The 27,050-nt window shown below is 42.4% G+C and overlaps 1 protein-coding gene across 1 annotated transcript in view; it reads right to left on the bottom strand.

The window, feature by feature from the left end:
* The window catches only part of Hydin (HYDIN, axonemal central pair apparatus protein), a 235,242-nt gene that overhangs the window by 38,238 nt on the left and 169,954 nt on the right, over positions 1-27,050 (bottom strand). The window contains exons 44-63 of the mRNA XM_013012798.1: positions 26,633-26,798; positions 24,562-25,182; positions 21,682-21,903; positions 19,374-19,582; positions 18,974-19,156; positions 16,657-16,776; positions 13,655-13,814; positions 13,393-13,565; positions 12,438-12,636; positions 11,651-11,750; positions 10,033-10,132; positions 7,894-8,062; positions 7,197-7,435; positions 5,792-5,909; positions 3,809-4,013; positions 2,336-2,571; positions 1,839-1,990; positions 1,542-1,731; positions 843-945; positions 103-390 (exon numbers count right to left, since the gene is read on the bottom strand). Coding sequence (XP_012868252.1) covers positions 103-390; positions 843-945; positions 1,542-1,731; positions 1,839-1,990; positions 2,336-2,571; positions 3,809-4,013; positions 5,792-5,909; positions 7,197-7,435; positions 7,894-8,062; positions 10,033-10,132; positions 11,651-11,750; positions 12,438-12,636; positions 13,393-13,565; positions 13,655-13,814; positions 16,657-16,776; positions 18,974-19,156; positions 19,374-19,582; positions 21,682-21,903; positions 24,562-25,182; positions 26,633-26,798 — 3,953 coding nt within the window. The remainder of the gene's footprint in view (positions 1-102; positions 391-842; positions 946-1,541; positions 1,732-1,838; positions 1,991-2,335; positions 2,572-3,808; positions 4,014-5,791; positions 5,910-7,196; positions 7,436-7,893; positions 8,063-10,032; positions 10,133-11,650; positions 11,751-12,437; positions 12,637-13,392; positions 13,566-13,654; positions 13,815-16,656; positions 16,777-18,973; positions 19,157-19,373; positions 19,583-21,681; positions 21,904-24,561; positions 25,183-26,632; positions 26,799-27,050) is intronic.

Genomic DNA, 27,050 nt, shown 5'->3' with positions numbered 1-27,050 from the left:
TTTTCTTCCTAAATTCTCGGGAAGCTACATCCATTACTTACATTTCATTCTTATTTAAAATGATCTGAGCACCAATACTTGCCTCACTGTTGCGTGTCCTACCTGCTATCAAGTCTTCCATGGCACTTTCCTCAGCGATCTCTAGGACCTCAGACACATCTGAGGCCTCTTGGCTGGTGGAAGTCATTAGCCCATGGATGTTGTCCAAGGTGATGTCATCTTCATAGCTCTCACCTATTAGGTGGATAATGGTCTCCTCATACTGGTTGTTGATCACTGACAAATGGATGATACCTGTCATCCTCCCAATCTTCTGGGAGTGAAAAAAGACCTCAAATTCAGCTGTGTCTCCAGGAGCAACAATCAAGGATGCTGTGTGGGCTTTTTTTGCTACAAAGAGAAAGAGAAAAAAGTGATTTAGAAGCTGGGCACTGGAAGATCACACTTGTAATCTTAGCTATTCAGGAGGCTGACATCTGAGCATTGCAGTTTGAAGCCAGTCCAGGGAGGAAGGTCCATGAGACTCTAATCTCCAATGAAAAACCAAAAAAGCTGAAAGTTGAGGTATAGCTCAACTGGTAGAGCACCATTCTTGAGCAAAAAGCTAAGGGACAATGCCCAGACCCTGAGTTCAAGTCCCAGTATCAGTGCATGCACATGTGCATATACACACTGACTCAGTTTAAAGAAATATGTCTTCGTAAAGACCCTGGCTGAAGAAAAAGTAGTCCTACTATGAGAATGAGCTTTGGCTAGAAACTGGGTATCCAACTCCACCTGTATCCTGAAAAAAACCATCTACGGAGATCCATTGCTCTGGAGAGGCACCTTCCCCTACTTACCTTTCTCACTGGGTTTGTTTTCTTCTGTGATGTAGATATAGGAAGTGGTGGGCCTCCCTTTCAGGGAGAAGACTCCTAGTTGGTCCCGAAGGTCCACATGCAACTAGCAAAAGGAAAAGAGAGTTGAGTGTTGCAGTTACAAAGTACTCATGAATTTTAAGTGTGGGGTGGGATACAATGCTGTGTTTGGGGGCAGGACCTCCCTCCTCCAAGTTATTGTGCCTAGAACTCACTTTTTTTAAATAAGTTTTTTTATTGTGAAAATACTGTACAGAGGGGTTATAATCACATGAGCAAGGTAATGAGTACATTTCTTATCAAGCCTAGCACTCTTTAAAGTTTTGTTTTATAATTATGAGAGAGATATGCTAAATATTAACTTGGAGAGTATAAAAGAAAATTCAGTCAAGTTAGCTCTACCTTATTATTTGAGTTAGGAAATTGAAGGTCCAAAAAATATAGGTGACATTCCAGATCACACAGCTAGCTAGTGTCAAAACTTGGAGAATTCAAGCCCCACTACTAGTAGCAGGGGAAACATTTTAAGAAGAAATAAATATTTCCAAACAAAACCAGAGAGAATTAACCACGAGCAAATCTATGTTAAAGAAACACGTAAGAGTAGTCTCCAATCATGTATTTGCCACAGCAACACAAAATTGGTTGATGATACACCAGCCTAACACCTTCAAGAATTACCTGGGCAGCAATGGTACCGTTGTTTTTGAGAATGAGAGGTAGTTTCTCTGATTGACCAAGCCGAAGCCTCTTGAAGAGGAGCAAGGGGTTTCCTAATTGGTTATAGAGAATTGGCCGGACCACAGTCACTCGAGGCAGAGTCCCCTCACCAACAATATCAAACACAAGACCTCGGCTCCTGGCCAGGTTGCTGCAGGGAATGGCAAGATGAAGGCTTGTGAGCCTGGTCTGTCAGGAATGACTCCCATATGGAGTATGGGTTACAATCCTGATGTAGGAGTAGGAGCAGAGTGTTACCTGGGCAAGCCTTCCAGTGTGGCCTCAAAGATGCACTGGTAGGTCTGCATGGCCTGTGGGGTGAAGAGTACTGTTGCAAAGGCATGTGAGCGACTGCCAACACACATCTTGTTGGGTTCCACATCAAAGATGTCGGTGATGCGGGCAGTAGCCTGGTGAGAGAGCAATACCAGAGATTGTTAGCTGCTTTGTATTTCCATTTCTGCTCATCTTCCCTGCTCTGTTGGAACTCTCCTCCTACCAAGATTGTGGTGGACAAGGACAAACTCAAGGGCCTTCAGAGTCATGGGTCTTGGAAAGAGCAGTCTGGCCAAACCATGAACTTTGACAAAGTCATTCAGCCAGGTATTTTTCCTGCCACTCTACCTCCCCTTCTGTCAAAGAACTTCCAGCAGGCTTTGGCAGCCTGTAATTCCCACTCAGGCACAGTGCAGGGGCTTCCCAGAGCTCTTTCCTTGGCTTTTTGCCTACACTGGAGCCAGCTGGAGCCTCTTTACCTTATTGGAGATGGGCTTAACTACAAGGTTGACATCACAGGAAATCTTGCCCACATTGCTGATCTTGATCCGAGCCTTGGCCTGATGGCCCACCAGGACATTACAGAAGATGAACTTGTTCTCATCCTCCACGTAGAGTCCCCCACTCTGTATGGTCTGCAGGATGTGGTACAGATTGGAGCTGGTACAGATTTGGTGCTCCTCAAAGATCAAGACATTGTTGTCGGTCACAAAGGCTGGGGAATGGGGGGAAGAAAGACCATGAGAAAATGCTAGGTTGCTAGATTCCTGGCAACTGCCCTGGCAAGTTACCACATCTTAGTCAATTGTTTTTTTGCCAATAATCAAGGAGGGATGGGAGCTGAGGCCTGAGATGAGCCATGGAGAAGGAAGATAGTTGATTTGAGTCTCTAAGGAGCTTATAGCCAATCTCTCTGTGCTTTGTTCAGCTTTTTTTTTTTTTTTAACATTCTGTCTAATGAGCTATCTTCAGTTTAGTGTGGAATCTGGGTCCTCTAGTCTTAGCCTCCTAAATTGTTGGGATTATAGTCATAAGCTATCCTTTTTCTTGATTTTTTTCTTTCCCTTCCCTTCTTTTCCCTTCTCTTCCCTTCCCTTCCCTTCCCCTCTCCTTTCCTCCCCCCCCCCCAATTCTCACTTTTTGGTGTCAGTACTAGGGCTTAAACTCAGGGTCAGAGCACTCCTCCTTAGATTTTTCACTTAAGGCTGGAACTCAACCACTTGAGCCACATTTACACTTCTATCTTTTTCCTAGTTAATTGGAGATAAGAGTTTCACAGACTTTTCTTCCCAGGTTGGCTTTGACCATAATTCTCAGATTTCAGCCTCCTGAGTAGCTAGGATTACAAGTGTGAGCCATGGGCCCTTCATGACTTTTTGATAATAAAAGTAACTTGTCTTCTAAAATAAAATGGTGCTGATAGAATATAGATAATACATTTTAGTTTTTTTTTAAATATTTCTATTTGGAAAATCAATAAATGACCAACTGCACTGTTCCTTGACTTCTTGTTTATCTTAAACCAGCCCCGAATCTGAGGACATCAGGACTGGGGTGTCATGCAGGGCTCTTTCTGGGTAATATCTTCAACATATTTGTTTACTGTATATACTTTTGTCACAGGAGGGGCATGTACATGAGAACACTGGGTGTTTCTGGCTCCTGAGCCACAACCCATGTCACCATGATGCTTAGAAAACACCACTCATCTGAGAATTCAGAATCAGACTCAGTAAGACTAGAAGTCTGAAGTGGTGAGTCCTCTCCTACTTATGTATATTTGTAAGGCCTTAAGAAGAAATGTGGCTGAAGACACCAGAGGAAGTTCTAAGGTCCCAAAGGAAGCAATCTGGCCTTGTCCTCTGGATATCTTTAGAAGAATTTGTCTGGAAAGGAAGGAGTGTTATAGACCCAGGTCCTAGGGGGCTGTTGACTAATTTTAATGGCAGTACCTGGTAGGCATGCTTCGGCAAGCAGAGTGTAAGGAATACCAGCAGGATATTCTTTAGGTTCTCTGTCAGAGATATCGATGGCTAAATACTCCTCACATTTTCCCACAGGGTCAGCCACACAGTCAACAGTAATGATCTGTTGTCCTCCAGAAGAGACGGTGCCAAACCCAGGGTACACAGTGAACATGCCATGCGTGAACCGCGACTATAGGACAAAGGTGGGAAGGATGGGACAGAGGGAGGCAAAGTGGGTGACAAGAGTCTAAGACTTTCCATGAGAACTGTGAGGTAGGGAGAAAGGGAGATAAATGGGACCTTTCCCCAGAGGCACTCTCTGGGTTCCCAACCTTCTCCTCCTACAAGGAAATTGGGTCCAGAGATTCATGGATGAACTCTTAGCACTTCCTTCTCTGAACCTTCCTTCTGACCAGTCATGACTGGACTGAGAGCTTAAGGAACCAGATGACCATCTAACCAGCTGATCATATAACACATGCTCAGGTGGGGATCTTAAAGCAGAGTGCAGGATGGAGTGGTGATTGAGATGATGGGTTTTGAATCAGATACTCGTGGCTTAGAATCCAGTTTATTTCTCTATAAAATGAGACAAGGAACCCTAACCCTAGAGAGTTCTGGAGGCTTAAATGAAAGAACATGTGTGAAACATCTAGTATAGATTTCATGTGAAAAAACAAGTGATATTCATGTGGGAAGAACCTCCCAGATGTCTCTGGAGGATAACTGTAGTATGTATGGAGATCGCAGTGCTCCAAGGTAAGGAAGAGCCATGGATAGCCTAGTGAAGATCTTCCCTCTTACTCGGTGTCAGGAAGCAGACATGAGGCAAGCTGACATGTGAAGCTGTCCTTCTTCATGGCATCTCTTGTACTATCCTTGGAAACTAGCATACTGGCCATCTTCCCAAATCCTTAGATGTATTCTGTAGTAATATTGATTTATAAAGTGCTTTATTCTGATAAAGGTCAGCACTAATTCTGGATTTGTTAGAATATCATGAACTTTCCTAAATTCTTATCATGGCTGTTGCAGACACACTGCAGTTGCCTGTAAGATAAGCCCTCTAGTGTGGAGAAGTGTGATTGCTAGTCATCTAACAATTCTGATGTAGCTTGGTCCTTATCCAGTGAACCTCTACTATAGGCCAGGGGCTGTACCAAGCATTGAGATTCCCACATAAGCCATCCAGACAGAGATGGACTTATCTCCAGTTTCTTTCTTTCTTTCCTTCCTTCCTTCCTTCCTTCCCTCTTTTCTTTCCTTCTCTTTCTTTTCCTTCCTTCTCTTTCTTCTCCTTCCTTCCTTCCCTTCTTCCTTCCTTCCCTCCCTCCTTCCTTCCCTTCTCTCTCTTTCTCTCTTTCTTTCTTCCTTCCTTTCTTCTTTCTTTCTTTCTTGTCCCGGAGCTTAAAGCCAGGGCCTGGCACTATCCCTGAGGTTCTTTCACTTAGGGCTAGCAGCACTCTACCACTTGTTACATAGCCCCACTTTTAGACTTTTCTGAGTAGTTTATTGTAAATGAGTCTCATGGGCTTTCCTGCCTGGCTGGCTTTGGATGACAATCCTCAGATCTCAGCCTCTTGTGTAGCTAGGATTATAGGCATGAGCCACCATCACCCAGCTCTTTTTTTAAATGACTTTGAGACATGATTTGGCTGTATAGTCCAGGCTGGCCTCTAATTTGAGATTATCTCAAATGTTGGAGCCTGTAGGCATGAACTGCCATACTTGGTTAAATCATTCTTGATTAAAAATTTTAAAGCATCTTAGGGAGCCCACAGAGGCTTTAAAGCAAAAGAGAGTTTCTGAATTTAAGTTTGTAAAACACTTTAGCTTATAATGAAAGCGAGATTTCAATAATTTAATATTTTTGGCACAGTATATTTAAATCCTATCATCTTAGGCAGATATTTAGTGGTAAGAGCTAGCTGGCTTTGTTGGGTTTCTATGAATAAGGAAGGCACTCACCTGATTTGAGGTATTTACATCTTTCTGCATTGCTTCCGAGAACTTGGCTGTTTTAGGACCACTAGGCTTGAAGAAGGTCTCACTTTCCCGAGTTCTCCCATGTTTCATGTGGCCAGTTCTGTTTAAAGAAGCAAGAGTATACCCTTAGGCCTTGGTGGAGACATTAGACACCACCTGTCAGCCTGTAAGCTCCTTTCTCCTAGGCAGTGGAGGAGTGGGCCCTTCTTTGTTCCCTAAGGCTTATCAGAGTGGCATAGTTAGGTTGGTACACACCAACCAAGATGATTTAATAATTTAAAGGAAACTAAGCATCAATTATACTTGGGAAAATGATTCACTAGGGTATTTAAAATCACCAAAGATAAGTCAAATGGTTTGGATAAGTGTTCCCCAAGGTCCATATATTAAAGGCTGTTTTTCAAGGTGATGCTATTGGAAGGCCCTTAGGTCACTGGAGGTGTGCCCTCAAAGGGGACCTATAATCTCTTTCCCTGTTTATTTTGCTTCCTGCTTTACTATGTGTACTGACCATAAAGTATTGTCTTGCAACAGGTCCAAAACAACAGAGCAAATTGATCATGGACTGGAACCTCCAAATTTGTGAGCCAAGTTAACCTTTTCTCTTTATAATCTGACTAATATATTTAAAAATACTTATGGAAAGTTGAGAAATGATCAAACCATTGTTAATTCCCCCTCCCCCCAATAATCTGGCAACACGGTGGAAGTCAAATGCACTGAAAGTAAATTGTTTTTGGTGCATTGATGGGGATCCACCTTTGGGAGGACACAGTCTTGCTGTTGAAACAAGTATTGAAGTAGCTGTTGTGATAAATGTCTTTTGAGGGAAAAGACAACAACAGCCTCTTGCAGACTGAAGGCACTGCCTGCTTTCTCATGTCCACCTTTCCAGGGTACCCTTTGCCACCTCCTGTCATGAAACAAAGCTACAATTCCTTTTGATTTTGCTTGTTGATATATTAGTTCTTTTATGACTACAGAATGATAGCACAATGACTCGCTCGCAAGTTTCAGCATACCGGAAGCACCAGGACAATAGACAAAAGACTTTATAGTATTTGCTCACTAAAATTTATCCTATATTGACTGCAGATAAAAAAAATGAATGAAGTCTAGAGTCAGAAGATGTAAGTTCAGAACCAAGATGTACTGATAATTTCCTACATAATTATGGATGATTATTCTAGTCTTTTCTAGATTATTCTAGACATTTCTAGACTTCATTGATTGGGTGAATCACTTTAGGGGACTGGGTGAGTTAAAGTGAACTATGTAAGAGCTTTTTGTAGAATTTAATGCACTGAGTAACACAAACTAAGTGAAAGCCTTTATGAGAGTTAATGCCCTGAGTAACAGTTAAGAGTTAAGCCAACATTCATCTTACCCTCTCTTTTGATGAATGGTACTTTCCCCTGTCAGCCTGTAGAGGGCAAACTTGAAGTCAGTGATGCCTAGGTTTTCTATGGTGAAGGAGCTGCTCCTACGCGTGCCACAGATCAACGCCCCAAAGTTGATGATGGAGGAAGGGCTGATGCTGAATTTGGAGTATACTGCGTGCACAGAAAACTTAATTGGGATGCTGGCAATGATCTCACCTCCATCTGAAAGACTGGGCTCAATGATCTAGAAAAGGAAGGATGATTGGGAAGATATTAGCCACGGCACAGCTACAGAATTCCCTTGATTATGTTCTTCCTTCCCCACTTTTACCACTGATATGAACCTGGGCTGTTTACTTCACCCTCTATAACATTAACAATACATTTAGCATACACTGATGATATGGAGCTTGGTATGTAGTAGCCAAGTCACTTTGTCTCCTCTTTTCCTATTCAGCTTTATACTTAATGGAATGCAGATACCTTGTCTCTGATACTCTCTAAAACCTTTTTCTATTGTCCTTGCTATTTCTGACCCACTTGTGTCTGCTAATTGAGACAAAACCATGGTGTTCCCTATATGGTTGTCACCCAGTCCATCATCCCTTTGTCCAGGGACCATGAATTAGACCATGTGTCATTTTTTTCAGCAGATCTACAAACCTGCCTCTAAGTCAAGCACTTTCACCTGAGCTCTCTCACCTGACAACGCAAGATGGGCTGGTGCTCGATCTTCACTTCCTTTCTTGCACGAAAATACACTTGAACATTTGTGGCCTTTTCTGAGAGAGTCAATGATCCCTTTCTGGGCTGAATTGAGATCATAGAGTTTATATTGCCTGGCACTATCCCTAAGGACTCCACCGAAAAGCTGAAAGACCAGAATAAAGGGACTGTTAAAAGTCATTATTGGGAACACAAGGCACCAGAGAGGACCATCTAGGCAGTTCAGGGCTTGCCATGTCTCTAGCCATGCTTAACTACTGTGCTAGAAAGGGTCTACTATGCTTTGTCCAGTGGAATGCAAGGTGGAGGAGAGTGATAACAAGGGGGACACTGATCAAAATGCACTGTACCCATAAAGTGGTATGTAGAATTGAAACCCCTTTATACAACTACTTAAAGATGAATAATAAAACAAATATGAACCAGGCCAGAGATTAATGCTTGAGGCAAAGATGGCTATCCTCTATCCTGTAGAAAGTATCCTTGTTCAACAAGGGCATTTGATATGGGAGAAGAACCAACTAAATGAACTCTCACCTGGTTTTCTCTCTCTGTGTCTGTGTCTCTTTTTCTCTCTCTAAGATTGAGGATAGCACACAAGAGGGAATGTGATACAGAAGCCCGAGGAGCTTCAGGGTCAGTGCAGGAATGAGACAAGGCAAAGGAAAGGAAGTGGAGTCTATGGCTCAAGGGATAAGGTGAGTACCACAGATAGGAACGGACTCAGGGGGCTGGGAAGGTGGCTCAGTGGTAGAGTGCTTGCCTTGCATGCCTGAGGCCCTGGGTTCGATTCCTCAGTACCACATAGGCAAAAAGAAAAAAGCCGGAAGGGTTGCTGTGGCTCAAGTGGTAGAGCGCTAGCCTTGAGCTGAAGAGCTGAGGAACAGTGCCAGGCCCAGAGTTCAGGCCCCATGACCGGACCACCCCCCCCAAAAAAAAAGAAAGAAAAGGAATGGACTCAGGTGAGCAGTGGAAGATCTAGAGTAGGTTCAAGGAGCTTAGGTAGAAGTAGGACCCCTGGGGGTTGCTGTCAGGGTTGGGGGTCCTTCTTATTTGTTTTCCAGGCTCTGGAAGACCAGGTGGCTCAATTGTTACATGGCTGGTGCCTGTACCCCTTCCTCAACAAACCCCTGATTTCCTGCTCTAATCAAAGGGTGACTCTGTTCCTTGTAGTGTGACAAAGCTGAGCTGAAGTCTGTCATGGTTTAACCCAAACACACAAATGGGCAAGATTCCATTCAACACTAATTGCAAAGTGACAGTGGCTTTCTTCTAAGTTTCCTTGGCTTTTATTTACATTCACTGAATTCAGTTTACAGTTTCATTGCTTCTAATGAATGGTGGTGTTGAAGTGGGGCCTCTTTCAATTCAGTGCTCTTTTAGCTGAAATGAAATAATCATGAACACACTGAGTTTCTCCCAAGTCTGCAATGGGAGCTCCCTTTGTTAGCTGTAAATTTGTATAAAACTTTTATACAAATCACTTGCCTCTGCCAAGGAAGGTCATGTGACCTTGAGAACCCCCCTCCTTGTTCCTCACCCAAGCCACCTTTTCTATTCTGAGGAAGCTCTATTTAAACTTGGATCTGAGTATGAACTGAGCAAATTCTAGTAAGCCACTATTTGAATTCTCTATTAACAGTGGTTCTTAAAATTTGAAAAAAATTGGACAACTTTTCTTTATAGAAAATCTTAAGTAGAACGCTAACTTGTAAAACAGATCAGAGCTAGAAGTAGGGCAGGGCAGTTTGAAGCCAGACCATCCTGAGTCTGGCTCTTAATCTCCTTCTCCTCTACCTCAGGACTTTCCTTATCCTCAGGACTTACTACAGCTCTGCCTGCCTCTCCATTTACTCTCTCCCCTCATCCCCCCACACCACTGTGGCTCCAGACACATTCAGAAGCTCTTCAAGGTCCCTGTTTAGTTGTGCAGTCAAGCACAATGTAAATTTCTCTGCTCTTAGTAGTTGGAATTCCATTCAAGGGAGCGAGGGAGACAAAAAACAAAGCAAAGCAAAACAAAAAAAAAAGAGATGTTCTTATGATGTCCCAGATGACAATCTTTTCACCATGAGTAGTTGTGGACAGCCCCATGCCCAGTCGGATTCAGGCTACCTGAACATGATCTCATATTTCCCACGGTTCTTCAGAGAAAGGGGCTGTTTCGCCTCCTCCATGACCCTCAGCGTCCCGAAGTCAAGGCCTCCTTCAGCTCCTGTGAAGCCAGGGATGGGGTGGGGCTGAGTGGGCTTGGGAGCTAGAGCAGGGGACGTCCCATAGAGGTCTATAGTGGAAAGTCTATAGTGACCATTTTAGACATGTTTTCTGAAAACCATGGAGCTTCAACCAACAATAGGAGCTGCCTTTGGTCTCAGTTCATCCGGATACCTCCCTTGGGACTCTTTCCTGGGGTCACAGTCCTTTCAAACCTACCACCAGCTAGAATTCTGGAACTTTAAAAGTTTTTGAACAGTTTACAGTTGTGATATTACATATAAGTTTATGTGGCTTTACTTAGCATTAGATTGTAAGTATGCCTTTAAATTGTTAAAACTCCTAAAAAATGTGATCTTCCATTGTTGGTAGGTATTTAGGTGTTTTTAAAATGTTCACGATTATAAATAATCCTGCAATAAAGAACTTTATACATAAGCTAATGACCTCTAAGGTAACATGGAGCTCTAGTACTCCATGAACCTTGCAGAGAAAGAGACCTATCAGGGAAAGGAGGAGCACGGACAACCACATACTCAAGGGAGACACACAATTTAGGTGTTGGGGCAGCACGGGCGACAGAATAGCAAGTGTCCTCGAAGATACTCAGCCTAATCCCTGAAGCCTGTGAATAAGATACCTTACATGGGAAAGGAAAAGGAAAGATGCTAACCTGCTGCTCTTACATACAGAGACTGTTATGGCTTATACCGGTGGTTCAAAGTAATCACCAGAGTCCTTAAAAGTAGAACAGCTGAAGTGAGAGAACCAGACAGGGGGCCACGTGAGGGGATTTGACCCAACACTGACGGGATGGAGGATGGAGGTCGGGACAGGAACCAAGGAATACACTGACATTTTGATGTTAGCCTAGCAACTCCTGACCTCAGAACTGTAAGATAATAAATTTGTGGGGCTTTGTTAAAATTTTCTTTTTTGAGTCAGGTTCTTGCTGCATATCTCAGACTGGACTTGAAGTCATGGTACTTCTCATTCAGCCACCTAAGTACTGGGATTATAGTCATGCACCATCATATCTTAAACCTTTTTCTGAGAGAGGGTTTACTATGTAATCCAGGCTGGACTTGGACTTGTGATCTTTCTTCTTTGGCCTCCTGAATAACTGGGATTACAGGCAGGTACCACGCCTCATGCAATCTGTGTTGTAACAAGCCAAATAGTTTGTGGCAATCTGTATGATAGTGGTAGAAAACTAATGCAGGCAAGAAGACATATGTTTATGTTTACTACCAACTGCTCAGAGAAGAGGTCTGCAAATTTTATATTTATCACAATACTTTGTTATTCTCCAGTTGGAAAATGACAATCTGTAGTAATGTCACATTGCTCTGGCCTTACATTGCTATACGTCAAATCACCAAAATTGTCTTCTCTCCTACCAACAACTACCACAATCCTAACAAATTAGTGGCATTCTCTACCCAGAAATACAGTAATTAACTATACTACACAAAATACACAACTTCAAAACACTCTTTCTTTGAAGGAGTCTACAGACCTTTGGGGAAGGTGATGTCCAGAGCAATATCATATGATTCTGCAAAGATCATGATGTTTTCAATTTGTACAACACCAACAAGATTATCTGCATCCAAAACCTACCAGGGAAAGAGAAATTATTCATAAGAGCAAGAACAATGAGCTGCTTAGAGCCTGCAAGATGTAACTGGAAGAGAAAATCTTTCAGGGGAGATGGAAAGGAATATTTCCAAATGTAGTTAGGTATAGGTCTCTTACCATCATTGTTTTGTGGTTTGGTGCTACTTATCATACTCACTGGGGGGTGTGGGTGTAGACAACAGAGGAATGGGCAGAAGGAGCTGCATTTTCATCTTTACTTTTTATTAGCTTTGTGTGACTATCACTATATTTCTGAAGTGTAGGCTGAGTTGACATTATTAGAAGGTGTTTGTTTGTGACCTCACAGGAGCCCTAAACAAGCTGTGATTGGGTTGGGAGATGATAACAATAGTCATTGAAACACAGAAGTGTTTCTGTGCCCTTAGGTAAATTGCTTTCAGAGTGACCTCTCCAAGGGTTCACTCGTTGCCTGTCTCCTGCAGCCCCTCATAACAACCCATGGACTCCTCAGTGATCTCAGAAGTTGGCACTGCCAGAGGACTCTGTTCTCAGTGGCAACACTGCCTTTATGGGCTGAAGATATGAAATAGGGATGAGACGGGAGCATGTAACAGGGAGACATGGCATGTGTGTGTGCATGCGTACTTGTGCATGTGTGCACATGTATATATACACTCAATATACACATATTTTGACAACATCACCTCCAACCGAATAGCCTTCTTGACATTGACGGGCTTGGAGGGCTGGAAATACACATGTAGGGTAAATTCTCCCTTGGGTGGTATAGTCCCCTGCATCATGGATGTGGTAAAGTCATCACCCAAGTGCTCCAGGCTGGTGATCCGCCAGGCCACAGGCAGGGGCGTGATATTGTGGAGAAGAACTGCCTTGGAATCTTTTCTGCAGAAATCAAAAGAAATTTCACCAGTTTTAAGTAAAAAATTATACTTTTGTGTATATTTTTTGTATATATTTTTTCTTAGCCCTTCTTTCCTGCTGGTTTTCTTGAAGTCTCTTAGTTTATGAAGCTTGGATAGTTTGGATGACTTTGTATATATACATATGTGTGTGTGTGTGTGTGTGTGTGTGTGTGTATACAAGTTAGCTCAAATTATCCACAAGTAAACAACACTACTGGAAATGTATGGAAAAGTCATAAAAATTCCTCTGTATTTCTTTATCCAGATTCACCATTTTTTCATTTGGTTCTCTTTGCTTTATATTCTCTTTCATAACCCACATCATTTAAAAAACATTTTAAATTAAATTGGAGATCATTGTGCTTTTGACCTATAAATATTGCAGTGCATACTTCCTAAGACCAAGAGAACTTACTAAAATAAAGGGACTTTACATAGATCTTGTTATCATTTCATATTCAAATTTCATCTTGGTTCTAATTATTAATTTTTCCCAGTTAAGGATTCAATCCAGGATCATGTATTACATTGAATTTTCATGTATTTAATTTGGGAAAACAACCTGTGACCTACACAGGGTTATGAACTATTCATGTTTGCATGGGACCAAGGAGTTCCACAGGATGCAGGACTTTTCAGTGTTCAAACTAGGCAATTCCATAGTAAATCAGGAGGATCTTAGAACTGAATGTTCTTTAAATTCCATTCAAGTGCTTGTACCATCTAGAATTCTTACCTGTGTAGCAAAAGTCGGTCAAAATGTAATTGCTTGGGCTCCAGCTCTAGTTCTGGGCGGATCCCCTGGCATTGTAATTTGAAGATAGCTGGCTCTGGGTTCTCCTTGATGCAGCAGACAATGTTGTCTTCAAAGATACCAACTGCAGTAGGGTAGGCCCATACATTTAGCAGCTGATGGAAGATTCACAAGACAATACATTTACACCAAGGATGCCAAGGTCTTGAATTTCCCAAGAAAACCTTGCCCCAGATCATTGTACCTGCTTCTCATTGGGTTTCAGAATCATGTTCATGGGCTCCAGAAAGTAGGTAGTTGCTTTGGTATCATTCTGAAAACAGAAAAACACTTCTACCTCCATTGGGGAATTGTTCAGGATTGTCAGTGCCTCCATGTTGCCTGGGAACAAGGATGACTTGTACCTGGAAGTGGACAGGAATGGGGATGTGTGCTTGTGAAAAAGGAGCCTGTGAATTGGTACAAGGCAATTCAACAGGACAGTATGGCTATGCTGACACATTGGCACGGTGGTTGAGAATGCAAGATGTGTGGCTGTGAACTTACCGTCCACTTCGACATGACCCCAACCTCCACCTTCTCCCAGACAAGCCTTGGTCTCCTTATCTAAGATTAGGGGGACAATATCCTAAAAGAATCACCTAGCCAAGTGTGCTTGATTTTAAGTGAGATCATACACCTGAAGCTCTTAGGACAGATGGAGAGATCAAATACTCAATGAATGGTAGTTATATTTATTTAAAAGATTATTGAGAAATATGCAAGTATATCCCCAGGAGAGATTATCTTTTGAGTCATCTGCCATTTCCCATTTGTCTTAGAGATGACCTCATTAGCTCCTTTCATCATACCGTCCCAGAATATTATTGCTCTCACATGGATTCAGTTGGCCTTGCTCACTAGTGCCAGATTATTTCTATTACCCAGTACTTTTAGGGAGAGACCCACAGAGTTGAGTACCAGAGTCACTGGAAGGCGTTCACTGAATGGTAATGAACAGAAAAGGAGCCAGGGGAGAAGGCACAAGGAACATGATGAACATCATCAGAGCACAGGTCAGGAAAATAGTCTGAAAGTGTTTGGAGTAGGCTATGGTGGTGGATGAAATGAGAGAGAATATAGAGACTACATCAAAATCAGAGAGTCAGAAAACTTTGTATGAATAATGGGTGCACTAATGGATAATTACCATCATCAATCATGGTGCTAAAAGTTCATGCATGTTAGTTCTCTGGTTCATTCTTTACAAATTTTTGAGGTAGGCACTGCTATCTTCCCAGTTTCTGATGAGCTCAACGAAGTTCAAAAGAATAAAAAAATTAATATCCATTTGCACTGGATTTTGATTTGGACCACTGTAACCACTGTTGCCTGGCCTTACATTCTAGTAAATTCTTGTGCTATTCTAAATATATACTGCTGCTGTTGCTTCTGCTTCTTCTTGATGTGCTAAAGACCAAATTCAGGGCCTTGCACTTGCTAGGCAAACATTATTCCACTGAGTGAAATCCCCAACACAATGCTTCTCTGACACATCATCATTTCCAACTCTTGGGAATCCCTACAAACTTTGCCAATCAACCTGACTTTTATGCCTTCCCTTTTGTTGGGCCTTGAAGATCCATCACCAGAAAACCTTTTCATCTTCACTTCCTAGTCTAGCATTTCAGGAAGTGAACTGAAGATGATAAGGGAATGGAGGAAAATGATGGCTGATTAAATTCAACCATGGGAATAGAAAACATTTTCTATTTATTACAGTGAACACTTCATTGAATGAACACAGCAGAAATCTTGGTTCTGTCTTCCACCTCATCTTCTTGCTATACACATAAGAAATTTGTGCTCACTGAAAGAAACTAAGTTTATGATAAGCCTCCTCACCCAGGCCCCCAATTTTGCCTGACAATCTTTATCTGTTCCTCTAATATGCTTTCTCTTTTACAAAAATGCCTTTTATGTCTCCATTTCCTCAACATTTTAAGCTTCTACATCCAATTCCTTTCACTCTCTGAAAAATGACCTCATATAATTTTGTCAGGGAGACAATAAAGTTTGTACAAGAACCCTCTTACCATTTCAACCAAATCTGTAATCACACCTTCACTTGAGGCCATCTCATCTTCCTCCCTCCTGGTATGAGACAATGGTACCTCCTCCTGGCAAAGGTCAGCACCCTGCGTTGTCCCATGGAGCTTCACCATTGATGGCCCAACCCAACAATCTATTCCTTCTGCTTAAAACTGAACAAATAGTCTTGTTTGGACTTCCATTTTCCTTCATAGTCAAACTCTTCCAAAGAATGATCTTTATAAGCTGAGTGGCAGTGGCTCATCATGCCTGTAATCCTAACTCCTCAGGAGGCTGAGATCTGAGGATCATGGTTCAAAAAGCTAGCCTGAGTAAGAAAGTCCATGAAACTCTTACCAGCAAAAAGCCGGAAAAGGTGGAAGTAGAGGTGTGACTCATGTGGTAGAGCACCAGTCTTGAGTGAAAAAGCTAAGGGACAATGCCCCACCCTAAGTTCAAGCTCCAATACTGTTACACAAACGCCCCAAATTATCCTCATACTCTGTCTTCATTTTTCACTATTGAATCCTCTTAGCTTGGGCTTCACTGCAAGATTCTCTACAAAGGACTCTTGATAAGCTCCCTGGTGACAGCCATGGTATTGACCTCTGTGGATGTCTATACCTTCATCTTTATGCCATTTTTTGGTACTTGAAATAGCTGCTGCCATATTTTTTCATGGATCCATGATGCTGACCTTTTTTGATCTTTTTTACCTCCTTTATCGCTTCTCCCCGTATTCTTTGGGGCTCCATTTTGGAGCCTTCTTTTCTTTACACTGTCTCTTCTTAAGCTACCTCATCTTCACCCATGATTTTGTTGTCTTGAAGGTTTATCTTCCCTTTGTGAACCAACCAATGGATTCCAATCTCTGCTTTATTTGGCTTCTAGAGATATTATCTTAACATCTCAGGTTGGACAGATGCCATTGTCAACTACTGCCTTTACTTTTAAGAAATCCAGTCATTTCTCAGACTTTCCTCTTAGGGAAAGTGTTACTTCATTCATGCAGATGGTTAAGCAGAAGTTTGGACACAAAGAACTAGTTCTTCTGATTTGTGGGTTTTGGGCTAATTGATCCTACAAAAGCTATGTCTACAGAGAAACTCTCCCTGTGATATTCGTGAACCCAAATCCAGGAGTCTGAAATCTGCTTAGAAAGAAAAGAGTACTTACTTATCTCTTGTTTTCCCACAAAGCAGTGGCCCAAAGTAAAACTTGTCCATGCTTGTAATAAATGTCTTAAAGATGAATTCATCTGGCTTTATGGACTTCTTCCGTTGAGGGAATACAATTCTGGATGTGGGAGGAAGAGAAGAGGGGACGCTGCTTGAATGCAAGTTCAATGCCATTGTGTGATGGCCATGAGCCCAGCACTCCACCTGTTCAACAAAGGGCCCGCGTGTCTACAGACAGTAACTGAGGATCTTTGTTGAGGCTTTATCTCCTTTGCACCCCCAAGAAGAGATGTAGTATGGTCATACTGTACATATATATACATGTATACATATATGTATATAGATACAAATAGATGTAATAGATATAGTATGGTCTGAACTTGAGAAAGAAGACTCTTAGAACTGAGTTGGATCTTTTGACCTAGTCTGTGCAGTTACAAAAATTCTTAAGAATCTCTTTGGAAAATTACTTCTGGTGGATATTAATTAGCTTCTGATACAATGGAGCCCTTTGGTAAGACCTACAGTAGGAGCTTACTTGTGAACTCTCTCTACCTTTATGTGATTCAGATACTTCACAGTGGTGTCCAGTAGTTCAGAAAAAAAGCTTTCCCACGCAGATTCGCCACATATTCATTTTATACAAGTTATAGCATAAAAATGAAATTGGTCTGCTAGTCAAGAGGTAGAAATAGGAGGTTCGTGGATTTAGACCAGCCCAGGACAAAAAAAATTAGTGAAATGCTACCTCAAAAATAACTTGGGTATAAGACCACACTAAAGCTACCAGCACGACTATGTTTATTGCAGCACTATTTATTATAGCTAAGATATAGAACCAGCCCAGATGCCCCTCAGTAGATGAATGGATCAAGAAAATGTGGTATATATACACAATGGAATTCTATGCCTCCATCAGAAAGAATGACATTGCCCCATTTGTTAGGAAATGGAAAGAATTGGAAAAAATTAAGTGAAATAAGCCAGGCCCAAAGAAACATAGGTCCCATGGTTTCCCTTATTTGCAATATCTAGTATATGTCTGAGTCAAGCAGAAAAGGTCAGATAAGGTGATGTTAGAGAAATGAACCCTAAGATATGTATTCAAATGTTTTTTTTCTTTCATGCGATTGTTTCTAACATATTTATAAGATTATTTCTTCGTTGCTTTGTATGTCCTTCCCCCACAGTATAGCCCCTGATTTCACTGTATTTGATGTCAGTATAATTTGTGGAGGGGGAGGGGAAAAACAAATCATTTAAATAGGGATACAGGTGGACCCATTGCAACAATGAGATGTACAAGTCGTTATGTCAAAAACGAACTTTACAACTTTGGTGGGGGAGGAGGGGAAGCGGGGAGGATTGGGTGGGGGAAAGGGGGAAGATGGGAAGGGATGGGAAGGGGAAACAAAGGAGGCTACAATGTTTGATAAGAAATGTACTCATTATCTTGCCCATGTAATTGTAACCCCTCTGTACAGTATTTTCACAATAAAAAAAATAACTTGGGTATGGTGGTATATGCCTATGGCTCCAAATGGAAGTAGGAAGATAATGGTTTGAGGCAAACCTGGGCAATGTGATTTACAAGATACTATCTGAAAAACAAACTAAGAATGAAAAGATTAGAAATGTCACTAATAGAATGCTCACCTGAGCAAGGCCTTGAATTTGATTTCCAGTACCAAAAATAAAAAGGAAGGGCAAAAAAAAGACTGTTTGTTCGATAAATAAGCAAATCTAGGTATGTACCAGTGTCTCACAACTGGAAATCCTAGCTACTCAGGAAACTAAGATCTGAAGGATTGTGGTTTAAAGTCAGCCCAGGCAGAAAAGTTTGTTAGATTTCATCTCCAAAATCACCAGCAAAAAGCATGGCTGGAGACATGGGCTGAATGGGTAGAATTCTAGCCTAGTAACCATGAGGCCCTGAGTTCAAACCCTGATATTGGGGTAAAAAGCAAACTGACTTGTTAGAGGAAGAACCTTTTCACACTTATTCTATCTCATCTCAGCCTAGGAATACCTTGTGGTATCTTGTCATCCCTATGGCTTTGGGTCAAGGTCTAAGAACTTTATCTCAATCAATCAATAATCTGGGTTTGGTGGTATGCTCCTGTAATCCTAGCTACATAGGAGGGGTAGGTAGGAGAATTGCAGTCTGAGGTCTGTCCTGGGCAAAAATACAAGAGCTTACCTGAAAAATAACTAAAACAAAAGGTGTAGAGGGGTGGCAAAAGAACTACCATGTTCAGAATATGAGAGAAACCAAAATATACCTGTTGACTTTTGAAATAGATGAATATACTTACTTTGGGTCTTGGCAAATGTAGGGGTAAGTGCAGATACCCCTGCAGTAAAGCTGGTACTGGCGACGAGTTCCAAGGATCTCAAAGTTAAATGTTTGGTCAAAGTTTCCAAGGTCTGAAGAAGAGAAATGTACTCGTAATGTCACCTCTCCATTGGCTGGCACGATCCATCGGAAGTGATTCAGTCTGAAAGAACCACATAGGCTCTTAAAGTGACAGTACTTCTTTCTGGTCATGAGGGATCAGGAGGGCTGCCTGGGACAGGTTCTGTCCTGCTAGGGTTAGGCATGGTGGGCCCTAGGCCCCTACAGGCAAGACAGTCATATTCCCCACTGGGAATGTGACAGTTGTACCCCCAACTTGGGGCTTTAGTATCCCTCCTCCCTGGCCACTGGGGGCCCACCTGGTAAGCTTGTCTTGGGAATGCTGGCCACTTAAGTTGTTCTGGTCCATGTCTGACAGTGGGGCCCCGCTCCCTGTATTTCCCCCAGTATTGATTTTCTTGAAGACCATGCGACGTTGTTTGTCCTTTGAAAGCTCACGGGTTGGTTCTGCTTTATCTTTCAGCTTCATTTTGCCTCCCTTAGCTGAAGCGGTCTGTTCTTCTTGGGCCTTAATTAAAAATGAACACAAGGTTGTGAATACTCATAAATCTACACTGAAGACAGAAATGCCTGCAGTGTGCCCATAGGCAGGTGGGGGTGCTGTAGAGTACGGAGGCTGGGACAGAGAAGGGCCTGCCTCATGAGGCAGTGACAAAAGCCAGTGTTTTCCTGAGAGATCAATTCTGGAAGAGGAGACCAAAACCCCCTAGAGCAAATTGGAAGTTGGCAGGAACTTTTAGGTTGAATTTCAACTCCTGGAAGTTCCTTATAATAGCCAGCTGGTCTGCCAGCTTCCCTAGTATTACTTAGGCTACTTGTTCACTTGGCTTTCAGTGCTCAATGTTTTGCTGGCATAGCCTATCCCCCATCTTCCTTCTCTCTGCTCTTTGTTCTTAAGGTTTATATAGCATTTACCTATCTATCTAGCTATTTATTTATTTTTTAAATCTCTTACTAGTTGGGTACTGTGGCTCATGCCTATAATCCTAGCTACTCAGGAGGCTTGAGATCTGAGGAACTGAGGTTTGAAGCCAGGCCAGGCAGATAAGTCTGTGAGCCTCTCATTTCCAATTAACTACCAAAAAGCTAGAAGTATAAGTGTGGCTCAAGTGGTAGAATACCAGCCTTGGGAAAAAAAAATCTAAGGGTCAGTGACCAGGCCCTGAATTCAAGTTCCAGTCCCAGCACAACAAATAAACAAAGAAACAAACAAACAAGTCTCTTACTATTCAGAGAAGAAGAAATAAGCACATTTGTTTAATTAAATAACTTCCCATTTTCCTATTGAGATTTCCATGATTCTCAATCTATTTTTTCTATTTTTTGTCCTTTATCATTTCTACTTTAAAAATGATTAAGAAAAGCTTTCAAAGTTGGAAGTCTTTTACAGTAAGAACTAGCATTAATGGTTTTATCTATTTATCTATTGAGTTTTCTTCTGAACCACTAAAATGAATGTCACAGATGGTAATCTTTGCTTCTAAATACTTTTGCCTGCATATCCTGTACTACCACAATTGTATCATTCCACCTAAGATGTAACTTGGGCCCAGTGGCTCACAGCTATAACCCTAGCTATTCAGAAGGTGGCAATCACAAGGATGAAAGTTGAAGGCCAGCTTGGGCAAGAAAATTAGTAAGCCTCCCATCTTAACAAAAAATTGCTGGGCATGGTGGTACATGCTTGGCATCCTAGCTATGAGAAAATTATGAATAGGAGGCTCACAATCTGCTTTGGCTTGGATGACAGGCATGAACTAGTACGCTTAGCTTCTTTCATTGAGGCAGAGTATCAGTGGACTTTTCTGCCCATGGCTGTAGAACCATGATCTTTCTAATTTCAGTTTCCCATAAACTAGAATGTGAGCCACCATGCTATGGATTGAGAAGAGTCTTGAGAACTTTTCTACTTGGGCTGGGCTCAAGCCATAATCCTTCTGATTTTGGTCTCTCAAGTAGCTTGGAATACTGGCCAGTGGCACTTCGCTAAAATTTATTTTAATATATTTTTAGACAAAGTGATAAAAAGTGACTCTGCCCAAAATATCTAACCTCCCTTGGTAATTTTAATTTTTTGGTTGTTATTATAAAGGTGATATACAGAGGGGTTACAACATAGGTCAGGTAAAGAGTACATTTCTTTTTGGACAATGTTACCTGCTTGGTAATTTCTTGAACAATTTACCCTTTTCCTGATTTTTTTCCTTTTTCAGGTACTGAGGTTTCAATTCAAGGCCTTGTGCTGGGTAGGAAGGCACTCTACCACTTTAAGTTATGCCTCTAATATATATTTATCATTTTAAAAGAGCTAATTTTTTTCTGCAGTTGGGCTTTGAAGTAATGTGACAGATTCCCTAAATTATCCCCTGGATCTTAGAAGGGTTGAAAGTGGAGCTGTCACGTTCAGTCTCCTCTTGGGTAATAGGATGGTCAGATATATGGTAAGTGTGACTTGGGGCCCTTTGTCAGAAGCTTCATTGCTTCTAGGGAACCAGTACTTCACAACAGACTTAGCATTGGGCCACATCTGGGTATGTGTATGCCCTTCTTTACCTGCTTCCCTGCCCTCTGAAATGGTGCTGAAGCCAGGAGAACCAGATGCTTTACCTTGGATGTGGTTGTGCTAGATGCAGGTTCTATATCTGTTTCTAGCTCTTTTTTCTCCTCTATCAGGGAGAAGTCATCAGATGGTGGGAGCACGAACACAAAGTGTTTGAGAACATCTGTGGGAGGCAAGGGTGGCCGCTTCACAGGGTAAGAGATGATCGAGAACAGGGCAGGAGGTAGGGTGGGTGGTCCAGAAGACCCCAGGCCCAAGATGTCCAGGATCTAAAAAAGAAAAGAAAAGAAAAAGGCCTGAGTTAATTTCCCATGAAGAGGACAGACAAACCTTAATCTTTTCTTGAGTGAGAAAGGCTCATGTCCCCTCCTTTCTCCTAGAATTCTTAGGAGATACTCTTGCAACTTTGGGTATAAAGGTCCTCTGATCTAGCTCTGTAAGGACTTTCCACTCCCTAAACCCTAGACCAGGCTACTTCTCTCAGACTTTAATCTCTACTGTGATTGTTTAACTGTCTTTCTTTGTGACTAGACTTCAAATTCCATTAGGACAGGAAGCAGGTAGCACTTAACCAATCAGTTTAACTGAAACAGAGAGGCTCTCAAGGCTGTGATGTCTGTGTATAGTGTTCTTCTATCCGTTTTTTAGACCCTACATTAACTTTTCCTTTTTTTTGCTTTAATGTTCTTTCTTTCCAAAGGTAACAGAAAGGATGGGTGCACGTTAAATATAGAAAAGCACAGTGCACATATACATACAATCAACAAACAAACAATAAAAGAGTAAAGATTTGATTTTTTTTTGGGTCTGGTCGTGGGGCCTGAATTCTGGGCCTGAGCACTGTCCCTGAGCTCTTCAGCTCAAGGCTAACGCTCTACACCTGAGCCACAGCGCCACTTCCCGGCTTTTTATCATTTTTGCTTATGTGGTGCTGAGGAATGGAACCTAGGGCCTCAGGCATGCAAGGCAAGCGCTCTACCACTGAGCCACCTTCCCAGCCAAGTTTTGATACTTTTTCATTCTTCTCTGATGCACAACATGCCAGCTACCTCAAGGGCAAAGGTGCTAAAATTTTAGTAGCAACTTTCTTTCCAGTTTGTAGAGTCTTTAGAATAAATATATGATGCCTAGATTAATTATTGTTATTAAAGGAATCTGACCCATCAGAGTTCCCATTCTGTGGGCCAAGTGGCACAGTAGGACTAACAAGTCACCATCTTTGTGTTTCCCTCCTATGGGACAGGGAGCTAAAGGATTTAATGTGGAGCTGGAGTTCCCTCCCAGTTGTGTGATTTACTGCTTAAATTATCTAAACCCAGAGGTTCAAGCAACAGTTTAATCTGACTGGAAAGGATGTTCTTGGCTATAGGTCTTTAAAAAAAACTCCCACATATATTTCTGAACAAAAAAATCACAATTCATGCTCTAAGGCTGGCTTTAGGTGAACGTGATTGGAGTTGGTGTTGAGTGTCCTTCAACTGTTTTCTTCCCTTGGCCCCACACTGGACCACTATGGCATGACATGTGTATGGTCACATCACATTGGTCTGCCTACCATCCCTTGCCAGCCTGTCCCTGCCAACAATCTCTCAAGTCTCTGTTCCTATAAAATTGTACCTAGTTCCTGATAAATTAAACCAGAGGTCAGATAACTGTACTCTATGCCCAAATCTGGTTTTCTTTTTTAAAAATAAATAAAGGGTGTGGGAGGGGTTGACACTGTTCAAAAAGTACACTCATTACCTGTATTTTGTTACTGCAACCCCTGTGTATATCATGTTTATAATAAAAATTTTTTAAAAAATAAAGGTGTGTGTGGGTGTGGGTACACGCAGGTGCGTGAGCATGTGCATGTCTGCCTGCCAGTTACCTTAATGCTCTTGCCCAGATTTCTTGCTCATTGCTGGTGCTCTATCACTTGAGCCATGTTTCTAGCCTGGCTTTTTGCTAGTAAACTGGACATAGAGTGTCTCAAGATTTTTCTGTCTAGGCTGGCTTTGAACTACAATCCTCCAGGTCTCAGCCTCCTGAGTAGCTAGGATTACAGGCGTGAACCACTGTCCCTCCACACTTAGGTGGAACAGGGCTGTGCTTATTTGGCTACATCTTGTTGGTGGGTAGCTTTCATCATTTTGAGGCTGAGCTCAGTTCTGATGAAGACTGCACAGCATATAGCCTGAAATCCTGAAGTCTGGGTTTTTGGTCCTTCACAGAAAAAGACTGTCCTTTGACAAAAGCATAGTACTCTCACTCAAACCTCCACCAAAGGTGGATGTTGCATATGTAAGATATGAGTGAAAGGCTATCTAATGATCGGTTGAGGTGGGAGGCTTGTAGGATAGAGATTTTGGAGTACACGAGTCTATTACTTGACCCTCAACACACACTTGCCTTGCCATCCTATTGTATAGGGTTGTCGCTAAAGATTCAATGGACAACTGCCAGAAGCTGGTGGCTCACACCTGTAGCCCTAGTTATTTAGAAGGATCAAGGCTGGAAGCCAAATGAGGCAGCAAAGTCTCTAAGACTCCATCTCCAATTACCCAGCAAAATGTAGAGCTTGGAGCCATAGCTCAAGTGACAGAACACCACCTGAACAAAGCAAGTAAGCTAAGCAAGCATGTGGCCTTTAGTCTTGAGTTCAAACTCTGGTACTGGCCGAAAAGAAAAAGAAGCCCACTGAACAAATGATTTTTCTTTTTATATAAGGAGAGATAGAATAATTTTTAGATGGATGGAACTTTTTATGGATTTTCTTTTGCCAAAGGCTAAAAAGTCCCTTTAGCATTTATTGTCTTATATCCAAGGGGGGCATCAACAATGAGTCAAATTAAGGGGATATAGCTTTTTCAATAGAAGGCAACATTTTAAGGATGGCTATCACAGTCTGGCCTCCACTGTTACTCTTCCTGAAGGATAGGCTGTACCTGTTCTCCTTTGGGAAGGCGGCCATTCTCCAGCGCCTGCTTCCAGCTGGAGCCATCGAAGTCCGGAGTCTGGATGTTGATGAATGGCACCCCAAGGTCCTTCTTCCCCTCATGGTCCTCTTCCATTTCTCCCTCCACATCACTCCGGTCTTCCATGGCCCGAAGCTTCTCCAGGCGCTCCCTCTCGGCCTTTTCCCTTTCCAGGCGCTCCTTCTCAGCCCGCTCCTTCTCCAAGCGTTCCCTCTCCCGGTCCTTGCGGCCCCGACGCCCACTGGAGGGGGCCTGGCGCTGGTCATCAGCCTCATGGGACACTTCTTCCATCCCTGCAGGAGGCAGCTGAATTCCTTGCTTCCTGTCCCAGTATGTGAGGATGGTCTGGATATCCTTCAAACACAACTCATAGAGTTTAAACTTCTGGGCCAATTGTCTGTCACTTTCCTTTAGGAAGTCCCCTTCGCTGTCCTCTTGATCCTGAACATAAGGAAATCCTGGTGTATTGAGATCTCCTGTGAGCTTCTTTTTCTTGCTGGGCTCTTCCTTCTCGGTAACTGCTTGTTCCCTCACAGAAACTTTCCTTTCTACTGACTCTACCTTGATATCGAGTTTGGTGGTTGTTGGACCCTAGAAGGCAAAACACACAAACCATGCTTGAAATGGTTTACCAAGAGTGAACAATCTGCATATAGGAACCTCAGGGGGACATTTTATTTCACAAGGTCTCAAAATTCAGGTTTCTCTTGGTGCAAAGGTTGTGCCTAAGAATCAAGGCCATCCATGTGTCTGTATCTGCCCTGTTGTAGATCTGCCTGGGCCCTGGCAGAACCTTGAGAAAGGTTCACAAGGATGTTAACAGGCAATCCTGGCCAACAGCTGCTGGTCTAAAGAACCAACAGGAGAAGGACTGGCAAACTGGAGTTTTGAAGACCTGCTTTCGTTTGTCCTGGGGAAAGCTAGGGAGCATCGTGGTTCAATCAAGTGCCGAGAATTCTTGCTCAAGTGACAGTCACCTGAGCAGAGAGCAAAAGAGGAAAAGCTAGAGGTTCTCACTTAGACATTCTAGCAGTTTCCAGAATCAATAATCAATGTACTAATTATTTTGTGTTTTTTTTTCAAATTAAAAATTGAACTTGGGTAATTGCAAGTTACGGCTACTTGAATTCTCCCTCCTGGCTCCATGAGCAGTGCCACACAGCAGGGGTCTGTGCAATCCTCCCTGGGCAGCCCCTTTTGTTCTCATCTGAGAGTTCACATCCTTCCTGCAGATGTGCATCCTCAACTTGTGCCCAGTCGTGCATGCTCAGACATGCACTCTTTCTGATTGGGTCTCATGGATGTTAATACTTCTGCTCATGTATATACATATACCAATCTGTTGTCATATCCTCTCACTCTTCTCCTTGGATCAGCCCCATCTTGTCTAGAAGTCTGGCTTTAGATTTACCCTTAGATATCACAGGGCTGAAGCAGCTATGCCCATACCAGCTTCTCACACCTCTCAGCTACAGTTTTTTTTCCTTATCATAGTGGGCAGATATGACTCCTAAGCTTGGCAGGCTGATAGACTTTCAGGCCTTGTATGCAAGGATAGGCTTATGTTGGAGTATCTTTCTGGACTGATGTCAAGGAGCACACTGGTCTCCATGGACTTCAGGGCTTCCTGGAGACAAATCTTTAATACCAGCCTATTTTTTAGTGTCATCCAGGAATTAAATTTAGTAACAACCAGAATAGGGACTGATGACAAAGGCTGTAATGGATAAGATATTACTAAGTGGGGCCCTGGAACTATAACTTTGTCTCTGAACCATGAATGGGGTTTATCTCTCTGGCCCTTACTGGGTGAATGGGATGTCAAGCCGTGTGGTCAGGGAAAACACAAGGCTAGCAATTAGGATACATTGGATACTTAGCATTGCTGGGTCTGGTCCTTGTACCTTCTGTTTTACCACTAAAATCCATACAAACATGGTTGGCCAGTTTTCTGGTTAATGGAAGATGCTGGATTGGTTGGTAGTTACAGTGGCTACCCCTCTGCTTCTGCCATTTGGCAAGGAGCAGAGAAGGATGTTACCTGCTTGTTTTGTGGTGGTGGTGGTTTCTTCATGGGAGGCTCCTCCTTCATGGGGCCTTGCTTGGGCTTTTTGTTCTTCCGTCTCAGCTCATCTTCTTCCTTTTGTCGCTCCAGCTCCTGCTGTAGCTTCTTTTCTTGTATCTCCCTGGCTAGCCTCTCAAGTTCCCTTCATCAGAGAGAAGAAACAGAATTAGGAAACTTCAGCTTTAGCCTTTGCCCTCCTGGGACTGCCAGCTGAGGGACTCTGGGCAGAACTTTCGTGGGCATGGAGAGAAAGAAAAAAAGTAAGAAGGAAGTAAAGAAGGAAGGGAAGAGAAAAGAAGGAAAGGAAAGAAAGAAGGAAAGGGGCCATATATATCTTTGGATGATCACTTAGTAAATCTCTTGGTTATGAATGAGAAGTACAAGTTGTCATGTC

This window comes from Dipodomys ordii, unplaced genomic scaffold, assembly GCF_000151885.1.
Source record: "Dipodomys ordii isolate 6190 unplaced genomic scaffold, Dord_2.0 Scaffold18, whole genome shotgun sequence".
Classification (NCBI taxonomy): domain Eukaryota; kingdom Metazoa; phylum Chordata; class Mammalia; order Rodentia; family Heteromyidae; genus Dipodomys; species Dipodomys ordii.
This window is presented reverse-complemented; position numbering and strand designations above follow the sequence as displayed.